The sequence below is a fragment of the Sturnira hondurensis genome, unplaced genomic scaffold, assembly GCF_014824575.4.
Source record: "Sturnira hondurensis isolate 20B ecotype Veracruz unplaced genomic scaffold, ASM1482457v3 Scaffold0001509, whole genome shotgun sequence".
NCBI lineage: Eukaryota > Metazoa > Chordata > Mammalia > Chiroptera > Phyllostomidae > Sturnira > Sturnira hondurensis.
Window position 1 is genome coordinate 1,141,001 of NW_028074140.1, and position 27,789 is coordinate 1,168,789.

The window sequence follows — 27,789 nt, forward strand, 5'->3', positions numbered from 1 at the left end:
AGAAGAATAAAATCTGAGTAGATTGAAACAATTCGTTATCAACAGGATATAACAACTAAAAAAAATTGAATTACTAATTTAAAATTTTACCACAAAATAATAAAATCTTAGGCCCAGATTAGTTTCAACAGTAAATTCTACCAACTATTCAAAGAAGAATTAATACGAACCCACCATAAACTTTTCCCCAAAATAGAGACCGTAGGTGTGCCTCCCAATTCATCCTCTGAGACAGTATTACTCTGCTACCAAGACCACAAAGAACATACCAGGAAACTATAGATTAAATTCTCTTATGAATGTAGATGTAAATATCCTCAAGAAAATATCAGCACACCAAATCGAGCCACATTCAAAAAAGGATTAGACATCATCAGTTAAGAATTATTCCAGGAATGCAAGGATGGTTCAGCATCTGAAAATCAGGTAGTATAATAATAAGTAGAATAAAGGACAATAAGAATAAAAATGATAAACAACATTCTCAACCCGATAAAGGGCGTTATGAAAAACTATAGCTAATATTATACTTACAGTCAAAATAATGAATGTTTTCCTGAAGGTCAAGGACAAAACCGATATTCATTCTCAAAATCTCTGTTCAACCCTGTTCTAGAGGTTCTAGTTAGGACAATTAAGGAAGAAAAGGAAATAAAATGTATCCAGGTTGGAAAGAAAAAAGTGAAAATATCTATTTGCACATGACATGCCTTTAGTGCATAAAGGATCAGCTAAAATGAATAAGGTGTCCACCGAAGTAGAGGATGTATCCCTGTGAAACACCATTGGATCCAGTAAATGAGATTAGCCAGGTTGCCATTATATCAACATATAAAAGTGAATTGTATTTCCATACACTAGTGGTGAACATTATGAAAATGAAACTAAAAAATGTATTTAAAATGGTATGAAAAGAATAAAATGCTTAGGAATAATTTAACAAAGGAAGTGAAAGAATTTATACTTTATAAAACCTCGTTGAAAGACGTGAAAGAAGATCTAAATAAATGGAAAGATATCCCACATTTATAGACCAGAAACTTTAATAGTAAGAAGGCAATACTTACTAAAGTGGTCTGTAGATGGAACACAATACTTGTCAAAAACCCAACTTTCTTTTTTAGCAGAAATCGACAATCTGATCTTAAGGTCCATAGGGAAATTCATATAAAAATCATGTATCAGATGTGGGATATATATCAAAAACTCTAACATGTCAATCATAAAAAAACTCAATTTAAAAACCAAGCAAAATAATTGAGTGGTTTCCAGAGAAGATATATAAAAAACCAATAAGCATATGAAAATGTGCTCACATCGTTAGTTATGAGGGGAATGAATTCAAACCAAAACTGCATGTGATACCACTTCACACCATTACAATAAAAAGATAATGATGAGTGTTGGCATGATGTGGAGAAATTGGAACCTCCATTTATTGCTAGTGATACTGTAAAATATTATATATAGCTACTTTGGGAAAAAATTGGCAGTTTCTTAGTAAGTTAAACATAGAGCTACAATATGACTGAGCAGTTTCACTCCGTGTATGTATTCTTCAGATGAAAACATATGTCCACAGCAAACTAGTCTTACCCAAATGTTCATAATAGCTTTATTTGTAATAGCCCCCAAATTGGGGCAACTCTAATATTCAGCAAGTGATGAATGGGTAAATAAAATCTAGTATATCCATACAGTGGAATATTATTCAGCAATCAGAAGGAATGAAGTACTGATATATGCCATAACATGAGCGAACCTTGAAAACATGCTCAGTAAAGAAAGAAGCCAGTTACGAAAGATCAGATATTTTATGAATCTACCTATATGAAATTTTAAAACCGGTGAGAAAAAGTAGTATTAGTTATAGATATATTAATTATAGATTAGTTATTGCCTAAGGCTTAGAGGAAGGTAGGAAAAGTGACTGCTAATGGAATAGAATTACTTTTGGGGGCATGAAACTGTTCTCAAACAAGGTGGTTCTTAGGTTTCATAGCCCTATGAATATACTAAAAGCCATTGAATTTTATACTTTAAATGAATGAATTTTATTACCACACAATTATTATATTTTTAAAAGCTGTTTATAAAATTGATGAAATTCTGAATACAGTTGATATACACCTTGCTTTCAAAATCTGAAAAAGGAAAATAAAACAATAGTTTTTTACTACAACTTATTTTATCATTTCAGTAATGTTTATTGTCCTTATAAAATTTTGAAATACTTAGCAATTTATTGTATTTAATACAGTCATAAATCTTCCTAATTCCAAAGTGTTCTAATTAATAGAAGTTGAATATAAAACAGAAATAGGAAGTCTGTCCAGAAAAAGTCCAGCCATTGTTAATATAATAAAAATGGTTTGTGTGACATCAATGTAACCTGGCAGCCAAGGAGAGTGGACTGAAATGCACATGCTTGAACAATGATGACTTAACTGTACTGGACATTGAGGGTGATAAGACACCTTTGAGTGAGCATGTATACCAGGTGGCTATCACATTCAAAATGACTAAGCAAGTAGAGCAATGAATCTGAATCAAATTTTGCATTAAGCTTGAACATTCCTCCATGGAAACTGTTCTGATGATTCAGAAGCTACAGCTATGGGCAACTGGTGATTGGCTGCTTTATTACAACAACACGTAAGCTTATGCATCACGTCTCCTGCAGAATTGTTTGGGAAAACATCAAATTGCCCAGGTGACTCAGCTCCCCTATAGCCCAGATTTGGTCCCCTGTGATTTCTGGCTTTTCCTGAAGCTGAAATCACCTTTGAATGGGAAGAGATTTCAAACCGTTGATGAAATTCAGGGACAAATGATGGGGTGGCTGATGGCAATTGGGAGAACTGTGTGAGGTCCCAAGGTGCCTACTTGGAAGGAGACTAAGGTGTCATTGCCTGTGTACAGTGTTTCTTGTATCTTGTATCTTCAGTAAATGTCTCTGTTTTCCATAGTACATACTGGATATCTTCTGGACAGACCTTGTATACCTTTTTATACCAAAAAATTATGCAGAGTGGTCCAAGTACATAAAGTTCCTTGGCATATGTGGAAAGAAAAGATTCTGAGAACACTTTTTAAAAACAACATTTCTTGTTTTATTTGTTCTAAGTTCTCTGTAACACAGTTGTTACATGGATTGCTTTTATATATGAGGTACATATTGGAATTGACAATCTCTAGGGCAGTGTTCTAAGAATTGTGATATCTGAGATTACACTTAGCACTACTTACCAAATTATTCATTATATTCTGCTTTGAGTAAGATTTACAGTAAATGTTGTAAATGTCGGTTGACAAATATGAGGTTATGTGGTTTGGCAGTCAGTGACCTGTCAGATGGTTTTGCTTAGATCTAGTTTTCTTTTTCAAAAAAAAAAAAGAAAGAAAGAAAGGAAGGAAGAAAGAAAAACGTGTTCAGCCCCTTCAAATTACTAAACACTTTCCAGTCCTCTTTCTTTACTCTTCCATGGCACACTTAAAATGCCCTCCTTTTTGACAGTGTTTTTCCTTGGCCTTCATTCATCACACTCTTCCTCTTATTTCCCTGCTCTTTCCTTCCCAGCCTCCTATACTGGTTTTTCTTCCTCTGACTTTCATTACATGGTTTTGGTTCTTAGAGTTCCCATCTCAAGCACAGTTCTTCTCATCTATGTGTCTTCCTTGAGATTTCATTTATTCTTACAAGTACAAAATGTACTTCATAGAGTATAATCTGATGATAAACCAGAATGTACATCTTTCTGCCTTACATCTGTACTGAGTTTCAAATTTTTAGCTACAGAATTGGAATTTCTGCCTTTTACATATCTCAAGTTCAAAATGTCTTAGATTCAATTTAATCTCAAAATACATTTTTATCTGTGCATCGCATTCTCTGTTAATACCACTACTATCTCCCTTGTCAATCAAGCTAGAAGCCTGAGATATTTATCCAGTAGCAAAGTCCTGTTGATCTATCTCTCCTAGATAGCTCTTGAATACGTGCTCTCTTCCTTATCATATGGCTTACTTCAGGCTATCATTTATCACTGAACTATTATCTATCTACGTTATACTAAGGGAGGATTGTCTTTCTAAAATATTGATTTGCTTATGTCATTCTCTGGTTTAACTTAAACTCCTTCACAGACACCATTAATCACCTCAGAATAAAAGCCACAATCCTTGGGAAAGCTTTCCAAGCTTCAGCATGTAGCTAACTAGTTAAGCTTATTTTCCATCAATTTGCCAGCCATTCTGGTATACTTTTCATTCTGCAGCTATGCTGTATTTTCAGATGTATTTTCACCTATGCTATTTTTTGCTTTTGTTTTTGTTTGTTTTTACTATTCTAAAGCTAACTGCATTTCCACTGGTCAAAGTAAATGAATGATTCGGGTCTCTAGGCCTATTCCAATCACCACATTCTCCTGACTAGGGAAGTCCTTTAAAAATAGGCATGTGACTGAATTTTTTTTCTTTTTTTTATATAATTTTTATTTAATTCTTGTTCAAGTACAGGTTTCTGTCTTATATTCCCAACCCTGCCCGCCCCCCGCCTCCCTCCCCTTTCCACCCCCCACCCTTAGTTATTGTCCATGTGTCCTTTATACTTGTTCATGTGAGTCCATCCCCTTTTCCCCTATGATTCTCTCCCCTCTCCCCTCTGGACCCTGACAGCCTGTTCCATATTTGAGTGTCATTGGTCGTATTTTGCTTGCTTGTTTGGTTTGTTTAGATTCCTGTTAACGGTGAGATCATATGATATTTGTCTTTCACCGCCTGGCTTATTTTGCTCAGCATAATGCTTTCCAGTTCCATCCATGATGTTGCAAAGGGTAGGAGTTCCTTCTTCCTTTCTGCGGCATAGAATTCCATTGTGTAAATGTACCATAGTTTTTTGATCCAGTCATTGACCGATGGGCATCTAGGTTGCTTCCAACTCTTGGCTATCGTGAATTGTGCTGCTATGAACATTGGGGTGCATAGGTTCTTTTGGATTGGTGTTTCAGGATTCTTAGGATATACTCCTAAGAGTGGAATTGCTGGGTCAAAAGGCATGCCCATTTTTAGTTTTCTTAGAAAATTCCATACTGTTTTCCATAGTGGTTGTACCAGTCTGCAATCCCACCAACAGTGAACTAGGGTCCCCTTTTCCCCACAACCTCTCCAGCACTTGTTGTTTGTTTCTTTGTTTATGATAGCCATTCTGACTGGTGTTAAGTGGTATCTCATTGTGGTTTTAATTTGCATCTCTCTGATAGCTAGTGATATTGAGCATCTTTTCATGTGTCTCTGGATCCTCTGTATGTCCTCCTTGGAGAAATGTCTGTTCAAGTCCTCTGCCCATTTTTTAATCGGGTTGCTTGTCTTCTTTGAGTGGAGTTGAGTGAGTTCTTTGTATATTTTGCAGATTAAACCTTTGTCTGAGGTATCATTGGCAAATATGTTTTCCCAAATAGTTGCTTCTCTTTTATCTTGATACTGTTTTCCTTAGCCATGCAGAAGCTTTTAATTTTGATGAGATCCCATTTGTTTATTCTTTCCTTTATATCCCTTGCTCTAGGGGATGTGTCAGTAAAAATATTGCTGCGTGGAATATCTGAAATTTTCTTGCCAATGCTCTCCTCTAGGGCTTTAATGGTTTCCCGGCTTATATTTAAGTCTTTTATCCACCTTGAATTTATTTTGGTGTATGGTGTAAGTTGGTGCTCAAGTTTCATTTTTTTGCATGTAGCTGTCCAGTTCTCCCAACACCATTTGTTGAAAAGGCTGTCTTTACTCCATTTTATGTTATTGCCCCCTTTGTCGAATATTAATTGACTATAGAGATTTGGGTTTATTTCCGGGCTCTCTGTTCTATTCCATTGGTCTATGTGCCTGTTTTTGTGCCAGTACCAGGCTGTTTTGATTACAGTGGCCTTGTAATACAGTTTGATATCAGGTATTGTGATCCCTCCTACTTTGTTCTTTCTCAAAATTGCAGCTAGTATTCGGGGTCTTTTATGGTTCCATATACATTTTTGAAGTGTTTGTTCTATGCCTGTGAAATAGGCATGTGACTGAATTGAGGAGATTAGAACACAAGGGAAGATTTGCTTGGTTCTCCTTGGAGAACCTTTTTCTGTCCAAACAGTGAGAACCACAGGACAGACACCCTCGCCTCTGCTGGCTCTCCCAGTCAGAGGTCTAGCCTACGACTGCTACAGCCATTTTGCTCCTATCAGGTATGAGGCCAAAGCACAGAGGAGAGTGCAGTCAAGCACATCTCACAGAAACTGAGCAAGAGCCATTGGCTTAAACTGACCCTGAAGTCCATGCCCCCACTGAACTTCCACATATGCAAGCTATTAAATTTCTGGTTTGTGTCAGTTTGAATTAGTTTGTCTGGTATTTGCAGACCAAAGCCTCCAAACTGATAAATAAACTTTTTAAAAAGTTCAAGGAAATGTAGGTGGAGGCACAATAGATATGCAGAGCATGAATGAAAACAATTCCCATTGTTAAGAATGCCTTTTCCCATGAGCAGATCTAGGCACACTTACATACATCTAGGCAATATACACTTTTTTTTTGGAGAAGGTAATACTTCCAAATCTGATTATGACATTTGCTCTTGAAGAAATAACACTACAAAAGAACTAAATGCATACATTCTTCTTAACATAAATGTTAATGCTAAATTTAAGTTTAAAATGATGAATAAATTTGGGCATGACTACATATAAATGAAGTCAAAAAAGAAAAAATACCAAATGTTTTAATTTTTAAAATATGGGGGAGGGAGTATAGCCCAAAAATAAATGAAAAACATTCTTATTTTTCACATAGAATTCTTAAATACTTTACTGACAGCCTTTTACATGTAATTATTTTGAACCCAACCTTTTAAAATTTCTGTTTAATTCTAAGGAGAATTGTGAAACATGGAGTTTTTGTACAATAAAATATTTAATACAAAAACCACAAATTTAACATCATTCCATGTGTTCTATGTTCCAGATTTTTTTTCCTTAGAAAAGAAAATGTCAAACATCTTTCTATTTTGTACTTTTTTTTATTGTCAGGAAGGGTATTTGGAAGTTAGAACACAAAGAAGTTCTTTATTATGAAAGGAAATGCCTGGAAATAAGAATTAATGCTTAAATGAAAGACTTAAGTTCCTAATTTTTAAGAATTTGAATTAATCCTGGGCCCCATAAGTGCCCTGATTGTTGGTACAACATTAGATGGAAGGGGATCCGAAGGCGAGTTTCTTGGTTCTTCACATTTGTGCTTCTTGCTGCTGTACTTTGTGCTTGTCTCTCTTCCCCTTTTCCTTGTCCAGATGAGTTTATCTGATGATCCAAGTACAACTGTTGTAGTGTCTTTTACTTTGGGAATTAGTTCAGTTTTATTAGGATGTGATCTTAATTTTGCACACATGGTTTCATTTGGTTGAATTAAGCCTGATGGTAACTCATCACATTATATATTGGCTGCTCATGGAGTCAATTCACGTTGCAATTCTGATCTCTCGTGGGGAATTGGTAGATTTTGATTCGTGCAACTGTGCCACCATGGCTAACTTAAGCCTCAAATGAAGATGTTATTTTAGAGAATGTCCAAATCTGTTAACTTGTTTATATACATATTCCAAGAAGATGCACATGCATATAGTTATTTCATGATACAGCTTGTAGGCAAAAGTGACTTCTCAGAATAAATGGGAAAGAAAAGAATGAATAAACTAATAGAGGAATTCAAGAAAGGCATTTCCAGCTATTTTTTTAATGGTGAGGGTTAAAGTTTTTCTTGTATTTACAATAACAGTATCATTTTCCTGTGGTTTTATTGATACATTTCTAAAAATTAAATATAACTAAAAATCTCAAAAGAAACTAAGTGCTCAGATTCATATTTTAGTAATTATCTGCTTGTGGCTTTTATAACTGGTCCCTGTATTCGCTGGTCTTTGTGAGCTCTACTCCTTAAAAAGGACAGCCAACTCCCAGCATGCATGGCTGCATTTTCCTTACAATGCCTCATTTCCTTTAAAATGTATTAGCAATTAGCTCCCAGTGTACCTGATTGTAGCTTTGTTTGACTTCCCACCCCTCTTTGCTTATTGAACTAGAAGAAAAGTACATTAAAGCTTATATAAATGGCCAGGTTTCCTGCTTTAGTGAAAGTTTAAAAGAAAGCGGACCTTTCATTAATGTGAAAGGGAATAGACTAGTCCCAGAATTGAGTGAGCTGAATGAGTTAGTAGAGAGGAACAATAGGAAAACTGGACACCTCCCAAAGCCTCTAGAGTTTGCCCTTTGCAATGTTTCTATATTATTTTAGACTTGAAGTTAATTACCGGAATGTCACACATGCCCATATTCAGATGTAAGTACAAAAAACATTTCTTGAAGCTGAATAGAAAAATAAAAACGATTGCCACCTTTCACTGATTCAGATAATTAGTGTGAAAATTAGTTATAAATTTGTCAATGTAGCTACTCCATATTTTAAAATCTAATCCCTGTATGTGTTTCTTTTAAACGCTATAGCAGGATATTTCCTAATTGATGTAGAATGGAAACTAAAACATTGACATTTTTACTTATTTCCAATTTAAATTGCATTTGGGGGGAAAAAAGGGTATAGAGTTTTGCTTTGGTTGGCCTTATTTTACTGCCATGGGAGTTGACTTGCATCTCGGTTCCCATAGATACGCGTGAGACATTCTTTAGGGCCTGAAACAAGAGTATCGTTAGGGTTATATGATCTGGCCTCATCAACCCTGAGTGCTCTCATACTTTTTTTTTAAATCCCCTTTCCAAGGTATTTAATAAAGGCCTTTCTCAATCGTGTTCTCCTCCTTTCCTTGATTAGACATTGATGAGTGCAGCGTCATCCCTGGGATATGTGAAAGTGGCGAGTGCTCCAACACCGTGGGAAGCTATTTTTGCGTTTGTCCACGTGGATACGTAACCTCAACAGACGGCTCTCGGTGCATCGGTAAGGATTGTGGTTTTGAAGGCATAGTACACTGCTTCTTTATAATGAGAGAAAAGCCCAAACAGGTATGAAGATGGCAACGATTATAAAACCACTGGGGAAATGGCTGAAAGAGTTGTTCAAAATAAATGCTACCACTATTGAGAGCTTGATAGACCAGGTGCTCTTTGCAAAGACTTCAGTTTCAGAAGCCATCTGGGTTTATTTTATGTTGTCAGAGTCATTTTGGAAATGAGCAAAAACTTCCTCAAGATATTGCTCTTGACCAGCTTTAGAGCACAAAGGCATGAGGAAGATTTTTTAAAATCTGCTTTTGAGGCAGAATGCGGTAATTAAAAGTTCTTTCTGTTGCTATGAATCATGAATGTAGTCAATTTCTTCTTTACTTAGACCTTGTTTATTCTGGTGAAAGTAGTTATTATGAAAAAGAAATTGATACCTTTAACTAACTTTAAGCATATTCAAATTAAAACCAAGTATATTTGTATCTTCTTTTTTGTTCAGAAAGATGGAACAGTGCTTTGGTCATGTGCAGGTCAACCATTATTGAGTAAGTCTTAGACTTTAGGGGCATTAAAGATTCATGTGATACAGCCCTGGCTGGTGTGGCTCAGTGGATTGAGTGCTGGCCTGTAAATCAAAGGGTCACTGGTTTGATTCCTAGTCAAGGTACATGCCTGGATTGTGGGCCAGACCCCTGGTTGCGGGAGTTCGAGACGCAACCACCATTGATGTTTCTCTTCCTCTATTTTCTAAAATATATATATAATCTTAAAAAATGATTCGTGTGATTCACTAATTAGCAAAATTAAGTCAGCATCCAGGTTTACTAGCGGATGGTCACTGGGATAGTCTCCTAGCCCCACCAGGAGGATATGTGTACAACTAATTGACAGGGTCCAAGTGAACTGGACAGAGAAATACGGGAGTCAGGGATGTAAGCTAGCAGTCCTCTCCCACCAACACAAGGGCTGTGGCCAGTGGTCGCCAGTGGTAAAATGCATTGATGTGCCAGTTCTTGCTATCCAATAGTAAACGCAAGAGAGATAGATGCTGCGTTAGAATACTGTATTGTCATCATAAGTGGCAGAAGGCGGCACTACCAGTAATGGAAGAAACAGTGGTGGTGATAGTAAAAATAACCACTACCACTTACGAAACATGTATCACATATAAGAAATTGCATATCTACATTACCTCATTATGTCATAGCTTTGGGGCCTTGGGTAAGCTACTGACCTGCCTATATTTCAGTTTCTACTAGTAAATTTTTAGTAAAATATTTATTATTACTAGTACTATTACTATTAGGAGGAGTAGGAGAAGGGCATGCCTACACTGGACCCCATATATTATGCTTTGTAATTCTTACAATAGCCCTGTGTGGTAGGTATAATTTTTCAGATTTATAAATGTAGGAACTAAGGTTTAAAGAGATAAGGTGACTTTTATTACAAGACCAATAAATGCAGGTAGGCTTTGAATTCAGGTCTCTCTGACTGCCACATGTGTGTTGCTGTGACACTACACTGCGTTCCCAACCACACAAGGTGGCAGGGACCCTGTGCCTACATATCAAGGTCTCCAGTGCGTTTACTCATGGGCCAGACTGTGAGCTCCCTTAGGTCCTGCCTTAGGCAGCTTTATGTCTATGTAGTACCTTGCATACAAATAGGGGCTTAGTAAGTCTTTTCTGAATGAATAGGCTAACCGACAAATTAATGAATGAGGTAATATCCAGTGTAAGAACGTTGCATTGGTTGATAATTGCTTTGCACTGTTTGGTGCCCTGCTGGGCATGGGGTGATGGCTTTGAGTTGTGGTCCTGGAGGCCCAGAACCTGCATGAGCTCCTGAGAGTGAGGCACAGTGAGCCCTGTGCTGAGCACGAGCCCCAGTTCATTTCAGTGTCAGCGTCCTGATCCAGGAACAGAGGAAGACCCCTGAGGAAAGGAGAAGAATGCTCTGCAAGTATGAAACCAATGTTAAGATTAAGGAAGCAGTTTAAAATTTTTTGAATAACTATGCCGTATTTGGAGTAAGTTTGGGTTTTCCATATCTGAGAAAAAATAAACCTAACATTTTAATATGTAAGAGATCGTTGGCTTTGATTTTTAAAATCTGAGCCTACATTTTCTTAGATTAAATTTAGATGAATTATATCTGTCATGGATATTTCTATCCTATTGGTTTTGCAACCAAAAGGCCTTGCTGAGGACTGTCAGTTGATCCTGAGGGCAGTGAGAGCCCAGCAAGATTTCTGAGCAGGACAGAGGCAAAAAATAGAAGAAAAAATGGTTTAAAAAAGTGAGGAGCATCTTGTTATAGTGATGTGTTGCTACCACACAACATGTTATGTGAATAAAGAGTGCTGATTGCATATGCATGTGCCCATTTACAGCGAAACACTTGAAAGATAACCCAAAACTCCTAAAAATATTTAACTAAAGGGAAAGGGAAGGTGGGGATGAAACAAAATACCAAACACTGCATTAGTTTTAACTGTAGAATCATATAAAAGGTGACTGTGGGAAGAGGATAGTAGTTTTAATGAAGAAAAAATGTCCCAGAGAGAGAAGATTAGACAGTGAGGAAGAAACACCTTACTATTTTGAAGGAGGAAGTAACCCTAAGAGCCATTGTCCCAGATTCTAGTTAGTCTAGTATAATGGAAGCAACATGAAGGTATTTTAGGAATAGCAGGAATCTTCAGAATCAGTCAAGGGGAACCCTTATTGGCTCCAGACAATCAAGAGGCCCCAGGAGGGGGGGTGGGCATGGCAACCCTTCAGGATCAGGGGCTGAAACCGGAGACAGTGGTTACCATTTACTGAACAGCTGTTATCACCGCTAGTATTCTGACCTGAGCTAACCTCCTTGCTGTTTTCTGGCTGAACCCTTTATTTTTAATGAGCAAAGCTCACTCAACAGGAGACATTTATTTCGAGGTACAACCCCCAACTTTGACCAAGTTTTCATCACATTGTATAATTAACCGTTAGTTCTCTTAAATCAAGTTTAGACTGAATGTCAGGCCATGAAACAAACCCTGATAATAGTACCATTATTTTACTTCAAGATAGATTTATATTTTAATCAGAGGAGATGGATTGCTTCCTCTTTTTCAGTGTGGCTTTAAAGGAGACTTCATGTAAACCTTGTTCTGGGAGTGTGGTGAGGGTGATAGGAGATTATTGGAGGAATAGACTTGTTTTCATTTCTGTGACATATCTATCCGTCCTACAGTTAAACATGTACCAAGCATTAGAAGGATTTGTCCTGACTCTGTAATAAATATGCTCCATCTGCCTCTGCCCCTAATAATTCTCTACGCAAAGAGATGGCATGTATAGGTAAACTCTAGTTAGTTTTATGGGGTGTCCCTTTCTTATTTCAGATATTATTCCATATGACACATTTTCAACACACATAGTACTTTATAAGGACCATGCAGTGTTAGGTATGCAAAACAAAGAGCCTAACTCCTAGCCGCTGTCTTGCTTTTGAAATACATTTTTTAGGAGACCTTAACTATGAGACATCACACTATACTGCTCTGTATCTCATCCTGGTCTGTCTTTGACTCAAAGGATTGGAGGTAAATGGCTTGCCCTCTGATGTTAGAAGAGAATAATTGCAGAATTTATGAAAAAAGTTCTGATTTACTTTCCAACCCTCTTTCTCTGCCCCTCCACTTTCTCATCAGAGACATGGTTTTCTTTAATACATGTTATCAGACCAGCCAGAGGCTTCCAAACTGTGGAACAGTAGTTGTTTATATTTATTGAATTTTGAAAAGCCTCTCTTTGACATCAGAAATGTTTTCAGATCCATGAATGATGATAATTCAGTATCTCAGAGAAAATACATAATGAATTTGTATTTTATTAGTCACAATGGAATCTCTGTAAGTGGTGGTCATGTAGATATTGTGAGGTGTCTCTCACATGCATTGCGATGTTCAGTGTAAGATCTGTGGACCCCTCACAATATCATTGCAAACTCCCAAAGTTTAGGAGTGGTATCCGCAGATTCCTGTTGGATTTCTGATGAGCAGCTACTCATTTCAGTACATACTCATTTACTTCCAATGTGCTGTTGTATTTGACTCCTGAGCTGTTTAAAGTACAAGGGGTTTTTCTGGTTTGCAAATCTCCCAGATTGGCTTGGGAAAAGATGTGTTTTCTCTGGTTGTTGCATAGATATATCCATTAGATTAAACTTGTTAACTGTACTATTATAATTTTCTCTGTACGTATTGAATTTTGTCTGTTGTATCTATCAGTAACTGAAAGAGTTGTATAAATATCCCACTGTGCTGGTAGATACTCAGTTCTCCTGGGTGGTTCTTTAGCTTTCTTTTTAAAGATTTTAAAGATTTTTTAAAAGATTTTAAAGATTTTATTTATTTATTTTTAGAGAGAGGGGAAGGTGGGGGGAAAGAGAGAGAGAGAAACATCAATGTGTGGTTGCCTCTCATACACCCACTATGGGGGACCTGGCACACAACCCAGGCATGTGCCCTGACTGGGAATCGAACCAGGGAACCTTTGGTTCACAGGCTGGTGCTTAATCCACTGAGCTACACCAGCCAGGGCTTTGTTTTATATATTTTGGTGCTATGTTATAAGATAATGAATGTTTAAAGATACTGTGTTTTCTTGGTGAATTGAACCTTTTTTCAATATGTATTGACTTCAACATTTTTTTCTTTTCTTTTTGGTGAATTTCCATATATTTTCTCTGGGTATATTTTTTCTCATTATTTTGTATCACATTTTATGAGTGGAAGTGTAATATTTAAATATATGCTTGTTTTATATTTTCCCTCTCACTTTTTTTTGCTTCCTTATGTTTTAAATGTGTCTCTTTGAAGAGTCAAAATATAAATTGTTTTTGCACAGTATAAAAATCTTTGTCTTTTGAGATTCATTGATATTTATTATAGTAACTGATGTTTTTATTTTTTAATATATTTTATTGAGTTTGCTATTACAGTTGTCCCATTTTCTCCCCTTTATTCCCCTCTGCTCTGCACTGTCCCTCCCTCCCACTTAGTTCATGTCCATGAGTCATACATACTAGTTCTTCGGCTTCTCTATTTCCTATAATATTCTTAACCTCCCCCTGTCCATTTTGTACCTACTGTTTGTGCTTCCTATTCCCTGTAACTTTTCCTTCATTCTCCCCCCGCCCCCTCCCCACTGAGTGCTCCCTGTAATCTTCAGTTCTGTCATTCTGTTCCTGTTCCAGTTGTTTGCTTAGTTTCTTTTTGTTTTTGTAGGTTCAGTTATTGATAGCTATGAGTTTGTTGTCATTTTACTGTTCATATTTTTTATCTTCTTTTTCTTAGATAAATCCCTTTAACATTTCCTATAATAAGGACTTGATGGTGATGCACTCGTTTAACTTGACCTTATCTGAGAAGAACTTTATCTTATCTCCCATTCTAAAGGATAGCTTTGCTGGATAGAGCAATCTTGGATGTAGGTCCTTGCCTTTCATGACTTTGAATACTTCTTTCCAGCCCATTCTTGCCTGCAAGGTCTCTTTTGAGAAATCAGCTGATAGTCTTATGGACACTCCTTTGTAGGTAATTGTCTCCTTTTCTCTTGCTGCTTTTAGGATTATCTCCTCATCTTTAATTTTGAGTAGTGTAATTTGATGTGCTTTGGTGTGTTCTTCTTTGGTTGCAACTTCTTTGGGACTCTCTGAGCTTCCTGGTCTTCCTGAAAGTCTGTTTCCTTTGCCAGATTGGGGAAGTTCTCCTTCATTATGTTTTCAAATAACTTTTCATTTTCTTGGTCTTCCACTTTTCCTTCTGGCACCCCTATGATTCTGATGCTGTAGTGCTTAAAGTTGTCCCAGAGGTTCCTAAGCCTCTCCTCATTTTTCAAATTCTTATTTCTTCATCCTGTTCTGGTTGAATGTTTATTTCTTCCTTCTGCACCAAATTGTTGGTTTGAGTCTTGGTTTCCTTTCATTCACTGTTGGTTCCCTGTACATTTTTCTTTATTTCCCTTTGCATAGCCTTCATTTTTTCCTCTATTTTGTGACCATACTCAACCAGTTCTGTGAGCATCCTGATTGCCAGTGTTTTGAAATGTGCATCTCATAGGTTGGCTATCTCTTCATCACTTGTATTTTTTCTGGAGTTTTAATCTCTTCTTTCATTTGGGCCATTTTTTTCTCTCTTGACCACCTGTTAAATAGTATGGAGTGGAGCCTTAGGTATTTACCAGGGTGGGGCAACCCACATCTCTGCATTGTGGTGCTATATGTGGATAAGGGGTCCAAAAAGGAATAATGACGCTTGCTGGGCTCTCAGCCAGCTTTCAATAACTTTTTCCACTACCTACAAGCAAATTGGGCCCTTCTGGTGCTAATTCCCGGGTGGGTGGTTTTGTGTACATTCTAGGACCCTGTGGGTCTCTCCAATGAACTCTCCTGTGAGGCTGGGAGTTTTTCCTGCTGCTGCAACCCCCTCAGGTTTTTACCGCCAGAGGTCTTGGGGCTTAATTTCCCCACACTGGAACCCTGGGTTGTGTGGTCTGTCTTACTCCCCATTCTTCTTCCCTGTTTATCTGCATGCAAATGTGGAACCACCTGGTCCTCCAGCCTCCACCTGGACCATTCCAGTGGTGTCCTCCCTGTCCCGGCTGCTTGTCTTTGCCCTCCTTCCTGTCTGAAATAATGTTTCTTCTTTAACTCCTCCTTGGTTGTTGGACTTCCATACAGTTGGATTTTTCTGACAGTTCTGATTGTTTTTTGTTTTTAAATTTGTCGTTGTCCTTCTTTTGGTTGTGCGAGGAGGCAACGTGTATCTACCTGTGCCTCCATCTTGGCCAGAAGTCCTGATGTTTTTATTTTTATTAACATCTTTGTGTATCCCACTTATCTTGCTTTTTTGTTACCCTTTCCTTTTTCTTGCCTTTTTTAAAGATTTACTCAGGGTTCTCTCTTTCCTTACATTTCATTCTTTTTATTATTTAGAAGTTACATGCTTTATTTCTGTGGTTTTTGTGGTTATCCTGTTTTCGTATGCATATGTAACTTCAAGTCTAAAATTAATCTGTTTTGCCCATATATAAATAATAAAAGATATTAGAATGGTTATACTTTGATTTTCCTCCCCAGATTTAAAAATTCTAGCCATTGTCACTCCCTCTTTGCAACAAATTAATCATTATTTTTGCTCTTTGATATATTTTAGTCTGTGTTTAGATTTTAGCCAATTACCTAACAATATTTTTTCCTCTTCATTCTTTTATGCATTCCAAACCTTGTACTTGAAATCATTTTCCTTTTGCCTAAAGCACCTCTTCAAAAATTTCCTTCAGAGAGAAACTTTGGGTGGAAAATTCTGTTTTTGTATTCATGGAAATAACCTTGATTTTCCCTCTGGAAAGATGGCTTCTTGGGATACAGACTGTTAGGTGGAGAGTTATTTTTATCTCAGTGTACAGAAGATACTGTGTCTAGCATCCATTGGTACATTAAGAAGTCAGGGATTGTTTAAATGTCATTCTTGAGCAGGTACTCTGTTTTTTTTCTTTCTAGCTATTTTTAAGGTCTCCACTTTTCCTGTATCATTCTGCACTTGCAGTGATATGAGCCTGTGGATTTCTTTTTGTTTTTCCAACTTTGGATTGGAAAAATAAAAAGGACTTGAAATAGGAATTCCTAGATCTGAGATTGTTGTAACTTTGTTAGAAAGTTCTAAAGGGGTATCTCTTGAACATTGCCTCTCCCCCAGTCTGCTTATTAACTCTTTCTAGTACTCCTAGTAGATATATATTATCTTTTGAAACTCTTGTTCATATTTCTTAACTTCTTAACATTTTCTCTCTCTCTCTATCTCTCTGAACTACACTGAAGTTGATTTATTCAGCTACATTTTTCAGCTCAGTAATTTTCTTTTCATCTGTGTGCAAAACTGTGCAATATATTCAGGGAGCATTTTATTTCAGTTATGATCATTTTCATTTATAGAAGTTTCATGGAATTCTTTTGTCTCTTCTTTCCTTATTTATAAGCTCTTTTCCTTTGTTCACATTTTTATATTTTAATTGCCTTAAGCAAATGAATATAATTTAGTTATTAACATTTGATAAATTATCATTAGTTAATAAGTCAGAATTGGTGTGAACATTCCAGTATCTGAAATTTGCAGTTTAATCTGCTAGCTTTTTTTTTAATTGAGCCTTGTTTCTTTATGTGTTATTTATATACTTATTGTTTCCCTGTTGGCTACTTCTTTTTCTTGGAACTTTATTTATGGGAATTCTTTAAGACCTGGTGTCAGTATTAAGTCTTCAGTGGTATTAGCTTTTGCCAATTGCTTGCCGCACTTCTACCTGAGGACGTGTTTATATTATATTTCTCCTTTGAAGTTTTTTAGATCTAATATGAATTGAGACATCAAAGCTGTCTGTGTGAGGAGAAGCTTGTGGTAACAGATTCTTAGGAAAGATCTTTCTCCTCTTCCACCCAGCACTGAGGCAGTGACAGGCAAGTCTCTTAGCTGCCCTTCTCTTTATTAACCTTATACTAAGTGCATAGCTCTCTGGAGCCCCTGCTTTATGAGGCAGTTCCCTATTACATTTGTATTGGAAGCGAGAATCCGGGCTCTTTATTTCTTGTGCTTTGGGTCCTGTGAAAGTATCAGAGCTGGAATTTAAAGTCTCTAGAGTTTTGCAGAAGCAAGCCGTAAAGCTGAAAGCTTTCTGTTCACTTACCTACTAAAATTCCCGTTTTCAACTTCATTTTGAGACTTTTTTCCTTTCTTTTGCACCAATTAGGTGACGTATTTTTTAAAATAGTTTTTTGTATTTTATCTGGGATATATCTATTGGGGGAGACATTCAGAGTGATTAATCCACTATTCTGCTAGAAACAGAGCATATATTGTTTTATTAAATTCTCTAAATATAGTTGCAAAATCAGTTAGCATTTTGATATAAACCTAGGTCTACTGATTCAAGGCCATTATTTTTTCTTCAAAACTTACCATACTGCCTCCTCTTTTTATTTAAAATTTTTTTAGTTTTTATTTATTTTTAGAGAGGGGAAGGGAGAGAGAAAGAGAGAGAGAAACATCAATATGTGGTTGCCTCTCACATGGCCCCCACTGGGGACCTGGCCTGCACCCCAGGCAGGTGCCCTGACTGGGAATCAAACCTGCGACCTTCTGGTTCGCAGGCCTGTGCTCAATCCAGTGAGCTATACCAGCCAGGCTGCTTCTTCCTTTTAGAGACCTTGAAGAAATAAGTACAATTCAGCCTACTTTGTTTCATAACTGTGATTATTATTAAAAGTTTAGGACTTTCTAATTTGTATCCTGTCCTGGAGGAATGTAGCAATCGAGTAAATCTAGGAATATGACACTTTGGGTTCATGTAGTGAATATTCCCAACCTGTGAGGTATATGAAGAGTCTGCAGTGTCTACATGCATGCATTCAATTTGTACACCTGCCTCTTGAGTTATGATGAAGTTGCTTTTTAATAAGCCCTTTGTAAGTCAGAAACACATTTAATACACCTCACCTACCAAATATAACATCATTGCTTTGCTTAGGCTGCCTTAAACATGCTCAGAACACAATATCCTAAAATGCTGGCAACACAGTACACTGTAGAGTGCTCATTGTTGACCATGGTGACTGTGTGGCTGACCGGGAGCCGTGGCTCACTCCCACCGCCCAGCATCAGCAGAGTGTAGCACACTGCACTTCTGTAGCCTGGGAAAAGATCAAAATCAAAACTCTACTTAGAATTTTGATCAAAATCAAAATTCAGAGTAGAGTTTCTACTGCATACATGTTGCTTTCACACGTTTGTAAAGTCGGAAAATCGTAAGTCAAACCGTCGTAATGTTGGAGATCATCTGTACTTTGCTTTGGACATACATACTGGGTTTCTTTGGGAAAGTGAAAGAGATATTGTGATTCTTATTGGAGTATCATAAGGCAATTCATCTATTTAAAATAGCTTAGAAGCAAAACAACCTGGGGTATCCTATGAACCATTTGAGAAAATGATATATTTATTTTAAACTATATCTAGTGCAAAAAATTAGGCTCTACCTCTTAATGGAATTATTTGTGATTATAGTTTTGAGTGCACTGTTACTGTCAGCTCCTGATGGTCATGCTGCAGCTTTCTTCTTGTGGTCATAGACAGTATGTTCTTTGAAAGCAGCTTGGTAAAAGTTGAACAATGTATAGTGAATGAGACTCACGAGTTTTACATTGTTTCCAATAAAAGCAGCATCAGTTATAAACCCATAGTTTACCGATGATATTGATATTTTATTTCTGTGCATTTTTACTCTTAGGTAGTCTTTTGATGATATCTTCTAGCCTTTATCTGCCATTCTGATCCTTCTCCACGCTGTGGCCAGTGACCTTTATGAGAGTCACATTTGATCGTGTCAGTTCCCTCTCCCCAGTCCTTCAAGACCACACACACTCATCACAGCAGTCCTGTCAGACCCAGCACTTACTCTGAACTTGCACCTTACTTTACTTAACATCACCATTTGACAAAATCAGTGACCCCCTGGTTCTTGAAAATGTCCTGTCCAGACTCATGGCTTCCAATACCATGTATGTACACTGATAAATTCACAGGTGTGTGTCTTCAGTCAGACCATTCCTCTGGGTTCCAAGCTCACATATTTAACATCCCAAATATAACACGTTAAAGACAAGCCTTGTATTATGCCCTCTAATCCTACTTCTTCCCTTGTTATCCCCACCCCAGCTGTGTAAGTCAAAAACTCAGGAAATGTCCTCTTTCCCTCATTCTCCGCACCCACGCCAGTTCCCACTAACTGTGCTTTCAAAATATGCCTGCCTTCTCATCATCTTCACTGCCACCACCCTCATCCAGGCCACCATCATCTCTCACCTGGAGGTCTTCAGTGTCATCTTCACAGGTCTTCCTGTGCTCACGGCAGTCAGTGGCCAAAGAGATTTTTTTTAAAATATAAACTATTGTGTTTCCTCTTGTTTAAACCATCCAATGACTCTTAAAGAACACTAAGTAAAATCCAAAGTCCTTCCCTAATGGTCTTCAGGGCTTTATGTGATCTTGCCTTTGATATCTTCCTGAGCTCATGGTCTCCCCCTTTTGCATGCTTTTCTCTAGTCACGTTGAGCTCTTGTTTTTCACATATATGGAACACATTTTCTTCTTTCACTTTGACTAGCTCTTACTTCAGGTAACTACATGATTCATGATCTCACGTTATTCAAGTCTTTCCTCAGATGTCTCTGTCAAAAAGAGATGCTTCTGATCAACTTTTCTAAAATAGACCTGTATTGGTCAGATATGGCTGTGTAACAAACATCCACAAAAATCTCAGTGGCAAACAATAGCACACATTGACAGGTCAGCAGGGGATTGGATGATCTGTGATGGGATGGGTTTTTGTTTTCTTTCAAGGTCTGGATCTATTTGAATTGGCTTCTCCCTACATTATGGGCTCGTACCTACTTCACATCTTTCATGTTTGTATCTCTGGATTGTGGCATAGAATAGGTGCTCAATGAATCTATTTGCCAGTAAATAAGTAAAGGAATGAATCAATGTAATAGAAATTAAGAAAACAAATAGATACCCTAGAAATTAAATAAAATAACTCACTTCCTTTGTATGAACTGACTGATGTAAGAATGGGAGATAATTCTGTCATATCTTCTATTTTATTTTCACATGTTCAGATCAAAGAACAGGCACGTGTTTCTCAGGCCTGGTGAATGGTCGCTGTGCACAAGAGCTTCCAGGCAGGATGACAAAAATGCAATGCTGCTGTGAGCCCGGCCGCTGCTGGGGCCTTGGAACCATCCCTGAAGCCTGCCCCGTCAGAGGCTCCGGTGAGCTCCTGGCTGCTGGTCTCCTCAGGCAGGCAGCGTTAAGATAATTTGTACTAATGTCCTAATATACTCTTCTCTTGTTTTTGAAGTCACATCATGCCTGTATTCCTGTTATTGTCTTCAACATGACTTGGGTGTTTTTGTGAGGGATAGGGTGGCATTGTTTACTTGGGACCAGTTTTGGTTATACCTAATTTATTCATATCAGAAGAATTCCTGAAAGCTGATTACCATTTGTCTTTGTGCAACTATTTCGAGACATTATTTTGGGCATCTGCACTTCAATTCTGTTTTGAAACCAGGTCTTTCATTCCAGATCTTGAATATCTTTGACTAACAAAGTTCAACTTTCATTTATATTCTATTTCGGAAGTACCCTTATCTTATAGCGTCCCAATTTTTTAAGACATTTCCTTTTTTAATGACCTGAAAATGAAGACTACAGGAGCAGGACGACGCCTCTCATTCATTCTGTATTAGCTGCCATGTAGCCAAGGCCAAATCGGGAAATTGTTTAGGATGAATGAGCAGTGGCTTCTCTTGTTAATGTAATATGAATAGTTAAGTACAGTTAACATTTATCACATAAAGGTATAGCGATATATTTTATTATATTGTCTTCACATTAAAGTATCATTTTTAAACAATTAAATTTTTTGAACTGTGCCTATAAAAATATGTGTCTATATGTTCTGCTATGGAGAAAAATAAGGCATATTCTTGCACAACTTTTAAGCTATAAAATATCAAACCCGAGTTGTAAAATTTTTTAAAAACCAGAGTTAATGTGTAGTACATAATTTTGGAAACTCATACTTTCACTAGTAATATATATTAGTAATATTAATACTGAAACAATTGAGTAAAGTAATTTTTATTTTTTGTGATGTAGTTTCCTAATTATGAGAACAGTTAAAGAAATAAGGCGATCACTATCCTTGGTTCTTTTCTCTCAACTTTGATACTGGGATAAATAAGGAGCAGATGTAACAGCTTATTAAGTACCATTTTCTGTTAAAATCCACATTGGAAAAGCTATTATTCTGAAGCCATGTTAATCCCTTAAAGGGAAGAGAAGAGAGAGGAAACAGGTATAGGTGCAATACTGATGGCATTTCAAGCAAAGTAGAATATATAGAATGAATCTCTTAAAGCTTTAATTTTCATCTATTCAGTTAAATTTCTTGCATTCATAGCTAATCTGAAACTTGATGAGTTTCACTGAAGTACTTATAATCAAAATGCTCTATGGATGATTCTTTGGTTACGCAACTTAGTTAAAATATGACATGCAGGTTTTGATATTTTTCTGAAACAGTTATACCTTTTCCTGCTACATTGAAAATATTTACCAGAATAATACCCTACTTATTCACATCATGTAGTATTCATGAGCTAAAATGACCGTTACAGTGTACAGATTGCTTTTCTTATGTGTAGAAAGACATCGGTTTGTGTTTAACTGACCTTTCTTTTTCTCTAGAGGAATACCACAGACTTTGCATGGATGGGCTTCCAATAGGAGGGATCCCAGGAAGTGCTGGTTCCAGACCCGGAGGCACTGGGGGGAATGGCTTTGCCCCAAATGGCAATGGCAACGGCTATGGCCCCGGAGGGACAGGCTTCATCCCCATCCCTGGAGGCAATGGCTTTTCCCCTGGTGTTGGGGGAGCGGGTGTAGGGGCCGGGGGCCAGGGGCCCATCATCACTGGACTGAGTGAGTGTTCATGTTTTATGTAAACCCTTTAGTTTTCTGCCTTAAATGATATTACAATTTCTAACATTTTCCCCAAGAGATGTGTGTATGGATATATATACATGTAAAAATCTGTTTCAGGGTCTAAAATACAATGTGGTCATCTAGAATTCTTAAGAAAAATATTATTTTTCTGTTTCATTAACTTTTTAAATTGGGGAAAAGAATGAGGGACCCAGGCTTTCTTTGGAAACGGAGACGAGCGCACGGCAAGGCTGCAGTCCCGATGACACCACACGAGAGCGCGTTTCTGGTTCCTGTGTTTCACTTGGCCCTTTGCAGCTGCCCTGTTCTTACAACCCTTGACTTACTTCCAGAATCATTTCTCAACTGAGATAAACTGCATAAGTCTTGCTCTGTGCCTATCCAAATATTACAATGAAATATCTTTCTTTTCCTCACCCTTTTTTGTTGAATAACTTAAGAAATTGAGAACTGTGGGCTTCAGGCCAGAATTGGCATTGGCGTACTTGACATTTAAGTTCACTCTTTTGAAAAGAACGGCTCTTGCTAATAATATCTAATGGTGTCCTGCAGTGTGGTGTTTATTCTTTTTGGCACATTGCCTCTTTACTATATCTGAATATTCAGCACAGTTACAGAAAAAGAAGTGGCAAGCATTCAAATGTACAGTAGAACATTCCTGAAATTTTAAAGCTATTATTGTGGACAAAGTCTCCAGATGCATAACTTAACAAATACAGGTTACAACCATGTGTCTCAGGAATATCTTTTGGGTACTCAACATCAATGTTTTAATACAACATAAAACAATGTGAACTTTTGCTATATATATCTAACTAATGTACTATTAGCTGTCCTTTTAAAAAAAAACTCTAAGAAGTGCAATCCATGGTATAGAGATGAAATATCACTTGTATTTTAATTCCCCATAGCTATTCTCAACCAGACGATGGATATCTGTAAGCACCATGCTAATCTCTGTTTAAACGGACGCTGCATACCTGCCGTTTCTAGCTACCGATGTGAGTGCAACATGGGCTATAAGCAGGATGCAAATGGGGACTGCATAGGTAAGCTCACGAGTCTTTAATCCCTCTTTGTTTCTGATAGCTTCTACTTCTACACTGCAAGGGCAAGTCGGACTGAGTATGATAGAAAAAGAAAGCTCTTTGAAGTAGAGCTGATTTCCAAGCTGCCTCTGCTGCGTACATGACTTCCCCATGCTCCCTTAACCTAATGCTGAGCTAGGCCACTTCAAGAATGCCCTGCCCTAAATGTTGAGATTTATGTCTCTGCCTCTCCTTGCTTTCTTTCCTTCTTAGCTGAACAACCCTGATGCACCATGGTGTCATTAACATGCAGAAGAAGGCACAGATTGGCAAAAAATAGTTGATGATTTTTTTTAGACGCATAGGGTTTGAGGTGTTTAGAACATTTAATTATAGATATGGAAAGCAAGCTAAGGGGCGTATTCAGGGCTGGTGTTACAGATCAGTTACAGAAGTAGCATTAGAACCGTGAGGGGGAACATTGTCTTGCAGACTGAACAACAGGAAGAATGAAAAGGTAACAGTACTGCAGCTAGAATCCTGTACAACAGTCACGGAAGTCCATAAACAAAACAGTAATGGTGTTGGAGGGACAGAAAAATAATCCAGAAAGTATTATGTCACTGGAGCTATGCATGGGTGCACTTTCAAGAGAAAAGTAATGTCAGGTGTTAAATGTGGCAGGAAACTCAGATACAGTGAGGGAAAAGAAATCTGTGTTTTATAATGAACACAGTTTTGAGGATCTATCAAGAGCAGAGTTAGGAATATGGGAATTGAGCCATTTTGAGGTTATTTTATTTATTCTTCATGTTAGCAGATGACCATGCACATGTTTTATAATTAGCATAACGTTAAATATCAGACTTAGGTCCAGATCTTCTGTTATAAAATGTAGGTGAGAGACCAGGAATGGAGAGTGAGGATTATAATTTTGCCAAGTTAAACTGAAAAGGCCTAAGTGGACTATGATTATGAAGGAAAATGTGAGTCAAGTATGATGTTTTGGAAAAATGATCATTCTAAATTATGTACAAAGCTACAAGATAGAATGATTAAACACGACTTATCTCAGGATCCCTGTGTGCAGTGGCTCAGGTGCCCGTCACACCCTGAATGTGCCGTGTATAACCAGCCACACACAGCAGCCCTGGCTTAGCTGATACTGCTTGGTGCTTGTTAAGTCACAGAACAGGTGATTATCTTTGAAACACCATGAAATACTGGTATATTTATTCTTATTATATGACTAGAAAATGTTTTTCCTACCCTACCAGAAAACAAGGTTATAAGTATACAATATATAAAATACTCCCTCTTAGGAGGCATATGTACATAGTTTCAGTCTGTCAAACTGAAATTTGATTGACTTTTTTTGTTTTGCTATTAATATTTGTCATTCATGTGTCACTGCATGATTCACTAATCAAAGCTGAATGTAGGCCAGAAGTTAAGTGTTTTCTGTAAATTAGCCAGAGATCTCCATTTATTTCATGTAAGCACCAGGGTGCACTTTATTCCAGCTGGTAAAACACTTCCCCTCTGGGAGAGTTTGTGAACCTTTGGTATAAACTGCCTTTAAGGATCAACAGTTCTTTCTGCAGTCATGCTGCCAATCCAGCCTTCTTAACAGTGTTTCTCTAGAGAATTAAACTCTGCAAAAAGTGATTTCAGTGACTTTTTTTGATTCTCCCAAAGGTGATGCCTAGTTAGTACAACTCCAGATGCATAGAGATGAGCTAGTCACACAATATGGGTGTCTTAAGGTTCTTACTTTTCCTGGGACCCATGTGAGAAGGGTTGCTACCACCCTTCTTACAGGCTCTGTCTCATGTAGTGTTTGGATTGTATGTCTGCACAGCTAGTGTGTTAGTGTAAGTCTCAGACTTCTGAGTTCTACCCACACTTGACTGCAAACAGTTCCATTCCAGTGCCATCCCAGCATCCAGCCCTGAAAAGCTAAAACCTATAGGCAGAGTTATCTTTCTGTGGTAATCAGTAGGGACAAAGATTAGTATTGGGGCATATTTTCAGAAGGTAAGTTTTAATATTTTTCATCCTGTACTCTTTCTGCTCTCAACTTCTACCCAGTGTGAGTTTGAGCTTATAATCAACAAGTTGGGATATCAGAAAAAGTTAAAGAGAAGATAGGCCCAAGTTAATGTGATAACTGTCATCAATGCACCTGCCTTTTGAGGAACCAGAGACTGCCCTTGCTCTTTGGGAACTTCACTGAGATACTGAGGACACGGATAACTTCAGAGGCAATAATAACTATATTGAAGGCTCAAAGGCAACGAAAGTAGAATCGAGCTCATTTTAGTTAGTTATTCCTGAGACCTGAAAACAGTTATATTTACTCATCATATTTTTCTCTTTTTCTCCTGAGAGTTCTCCAAAATGGATTTTTGTGACTCTTTTACTGTCCGTGTGAGTCAAACTGCTGTTAGCAATGGTTTTTAACGTCATCTAAATTATTCAATTTTGGAATAGTAAGAAATAATTTTTGTTTTCGTTGCACCAGAGGCAATTGTAGAGCCCTTGCAAATTAAAAGTAGTTGCTGACTTTTTTCAAGGGTTAATATGTCTTACCCAGTAGTACCTGAGAATTTAACCATTTTGATAATCATTGAGGAGTTTATTTTATGAGTTTAAAATTACTTCTTCATAACTTTAGGAGTTTAGAGTCCTGTGAATTTTGCTTTAAAATGCTCAGTCCTCAGTGAAAATATGGGAAGAAGTGAACGTGCCCAGACCGTGATATGTGAGTGTTCGCCGTCTTCCACACAAGGGAACAGAGGGGAGCACTTCGAAGTATGAGGCTTGAGGCGTGCAGTTCAGAATGTGGCAGTGCTCATTTATGATTGGTCCTACAGTATCTTAGAAAATAAATAGGGTTTTAACGTCATAAATTGTAAAGTCACTAATAGTTTTCTGGTGATTGTTCTCCTTCCAAAAAGTAGTGGTCCTTTAGCTCTGGAAATGAATGGAGGAGGCAGAGCAATGGGCACAGCTGTCATAGCAACTGGGGACCTTGGGAACAGTTCTCCAAGTGGGAGAAACCATCCTGAAAAGTAGCCCAGCCGCCCAGCAACTTTCCCCAAGAAAGAGGGGTTGGATGCACGTTCCCATGTAATTAATTCACTAGAACAGAGCTTTTCAATGAGGCTTCTGTAAAGATGCATGACAACACATTTTTAATTGTTGCATTCAATATTACATAAACACAGAGAATTTAAGGAGTCTTTAAATTGCAAACTGAAGGTGATATTTCCTATTGAAAAGTTTCTTTTTTTCTTATTCTTTAAATTTTTTAATCTTATTTATTTATTTATATGTTTATTGTTGTTCGACTACAGTTGTCTCCATTTCCCCCCCACCATTCCCTCCCACCCCAGCCACCCCACCTCCTGCCCTCCATCCTACCTGCCCCCTTTGGCTTTGTCCATGTGTCCTTTATATGTGTTCCTGACAACCCTTCCCCCCCCCCTCACCTTTATCCCCTCCCACCTCTCCTCTGGTTACTGTCAGTTTGTTCTCACCTAAAGGGGAACCTAATCAACAAAACAAGCAAAATACAACCAGAGGCATTGAAATGGAAAGTTTCTTAATTATACTTCATATACTTGCTAATGGTCTAAACTCTCTTTTCTCATTTTGCTTCATTCCTTTGGCTCAGTAGAATTTGGGTTGATGTTATCAACCGCAAGTTTAAATGTAAGAGAGTGTTAATAGGCTGAAGGTGCCTTTCGATGAAATGAAAAATATTTAATCTTGTTATTTTTTGTTGTTTTTATTTTATTTGCTATGAGATTTTCCCCCTCCTTTACTAGAGGGAGCTTAATTGCATTCCATCTAAGTGTTTATATAATTGAGGTTGGTGAGTTTGATAGAGTACTGTTTCCGTTTTAAGAACATCTGTGAAAAGAATAATCTGTTTATTAAAAGGTTAAACCTGTGAATTGATTGTATTGTTGTGCTCTCCAATTTAGCTGAAATTGTGTATGTTAATGGCTTGTACACATATCTGAAATGGCAAGTCATTATGCCCTTACCAGCCAGCCAGGTTTTTAATTTGCCAGCATCCAAAATATTATTTAGTAGGTATTCCTGAGAGAAGATAAATTAAACTTTTTCTAACACCAGTCCATCTGAT

The 27,789-nt window shown here is 37.4% G+C and overlaps 1 protein-coding gene across 1 annotated transcript in view; it reads left to right on the plus strand.

Moving 5' to 3' along the window:
• FBN2 (fibrillin 2) overlaps positions 1-27,789 on the plus strand; it is a 269,378-nt gene that overhangs the window by 133,573 nt on the left and 108,016 nt on the right. Inside the window, exons 8-11 of the mRNA XM_037028439.1 lie at positions 8,860-8,985; positions 20,712-20,864; positions 22,348-22,581; positions 23,517-23,654. Coding sequence (XP_036884334.1) covers positions 8,860-8,985; positions 20,712-20,864; positions 22,348-22,581; positions 23,517-23,654 — 651 coding nt within the window. The remainder of the gene's footprint in view (positions 1-8,859; positions 8,986-20,711; positions 20,865-22,347; positions 22,582-23,516; positions 23,655-27,789) is intronic.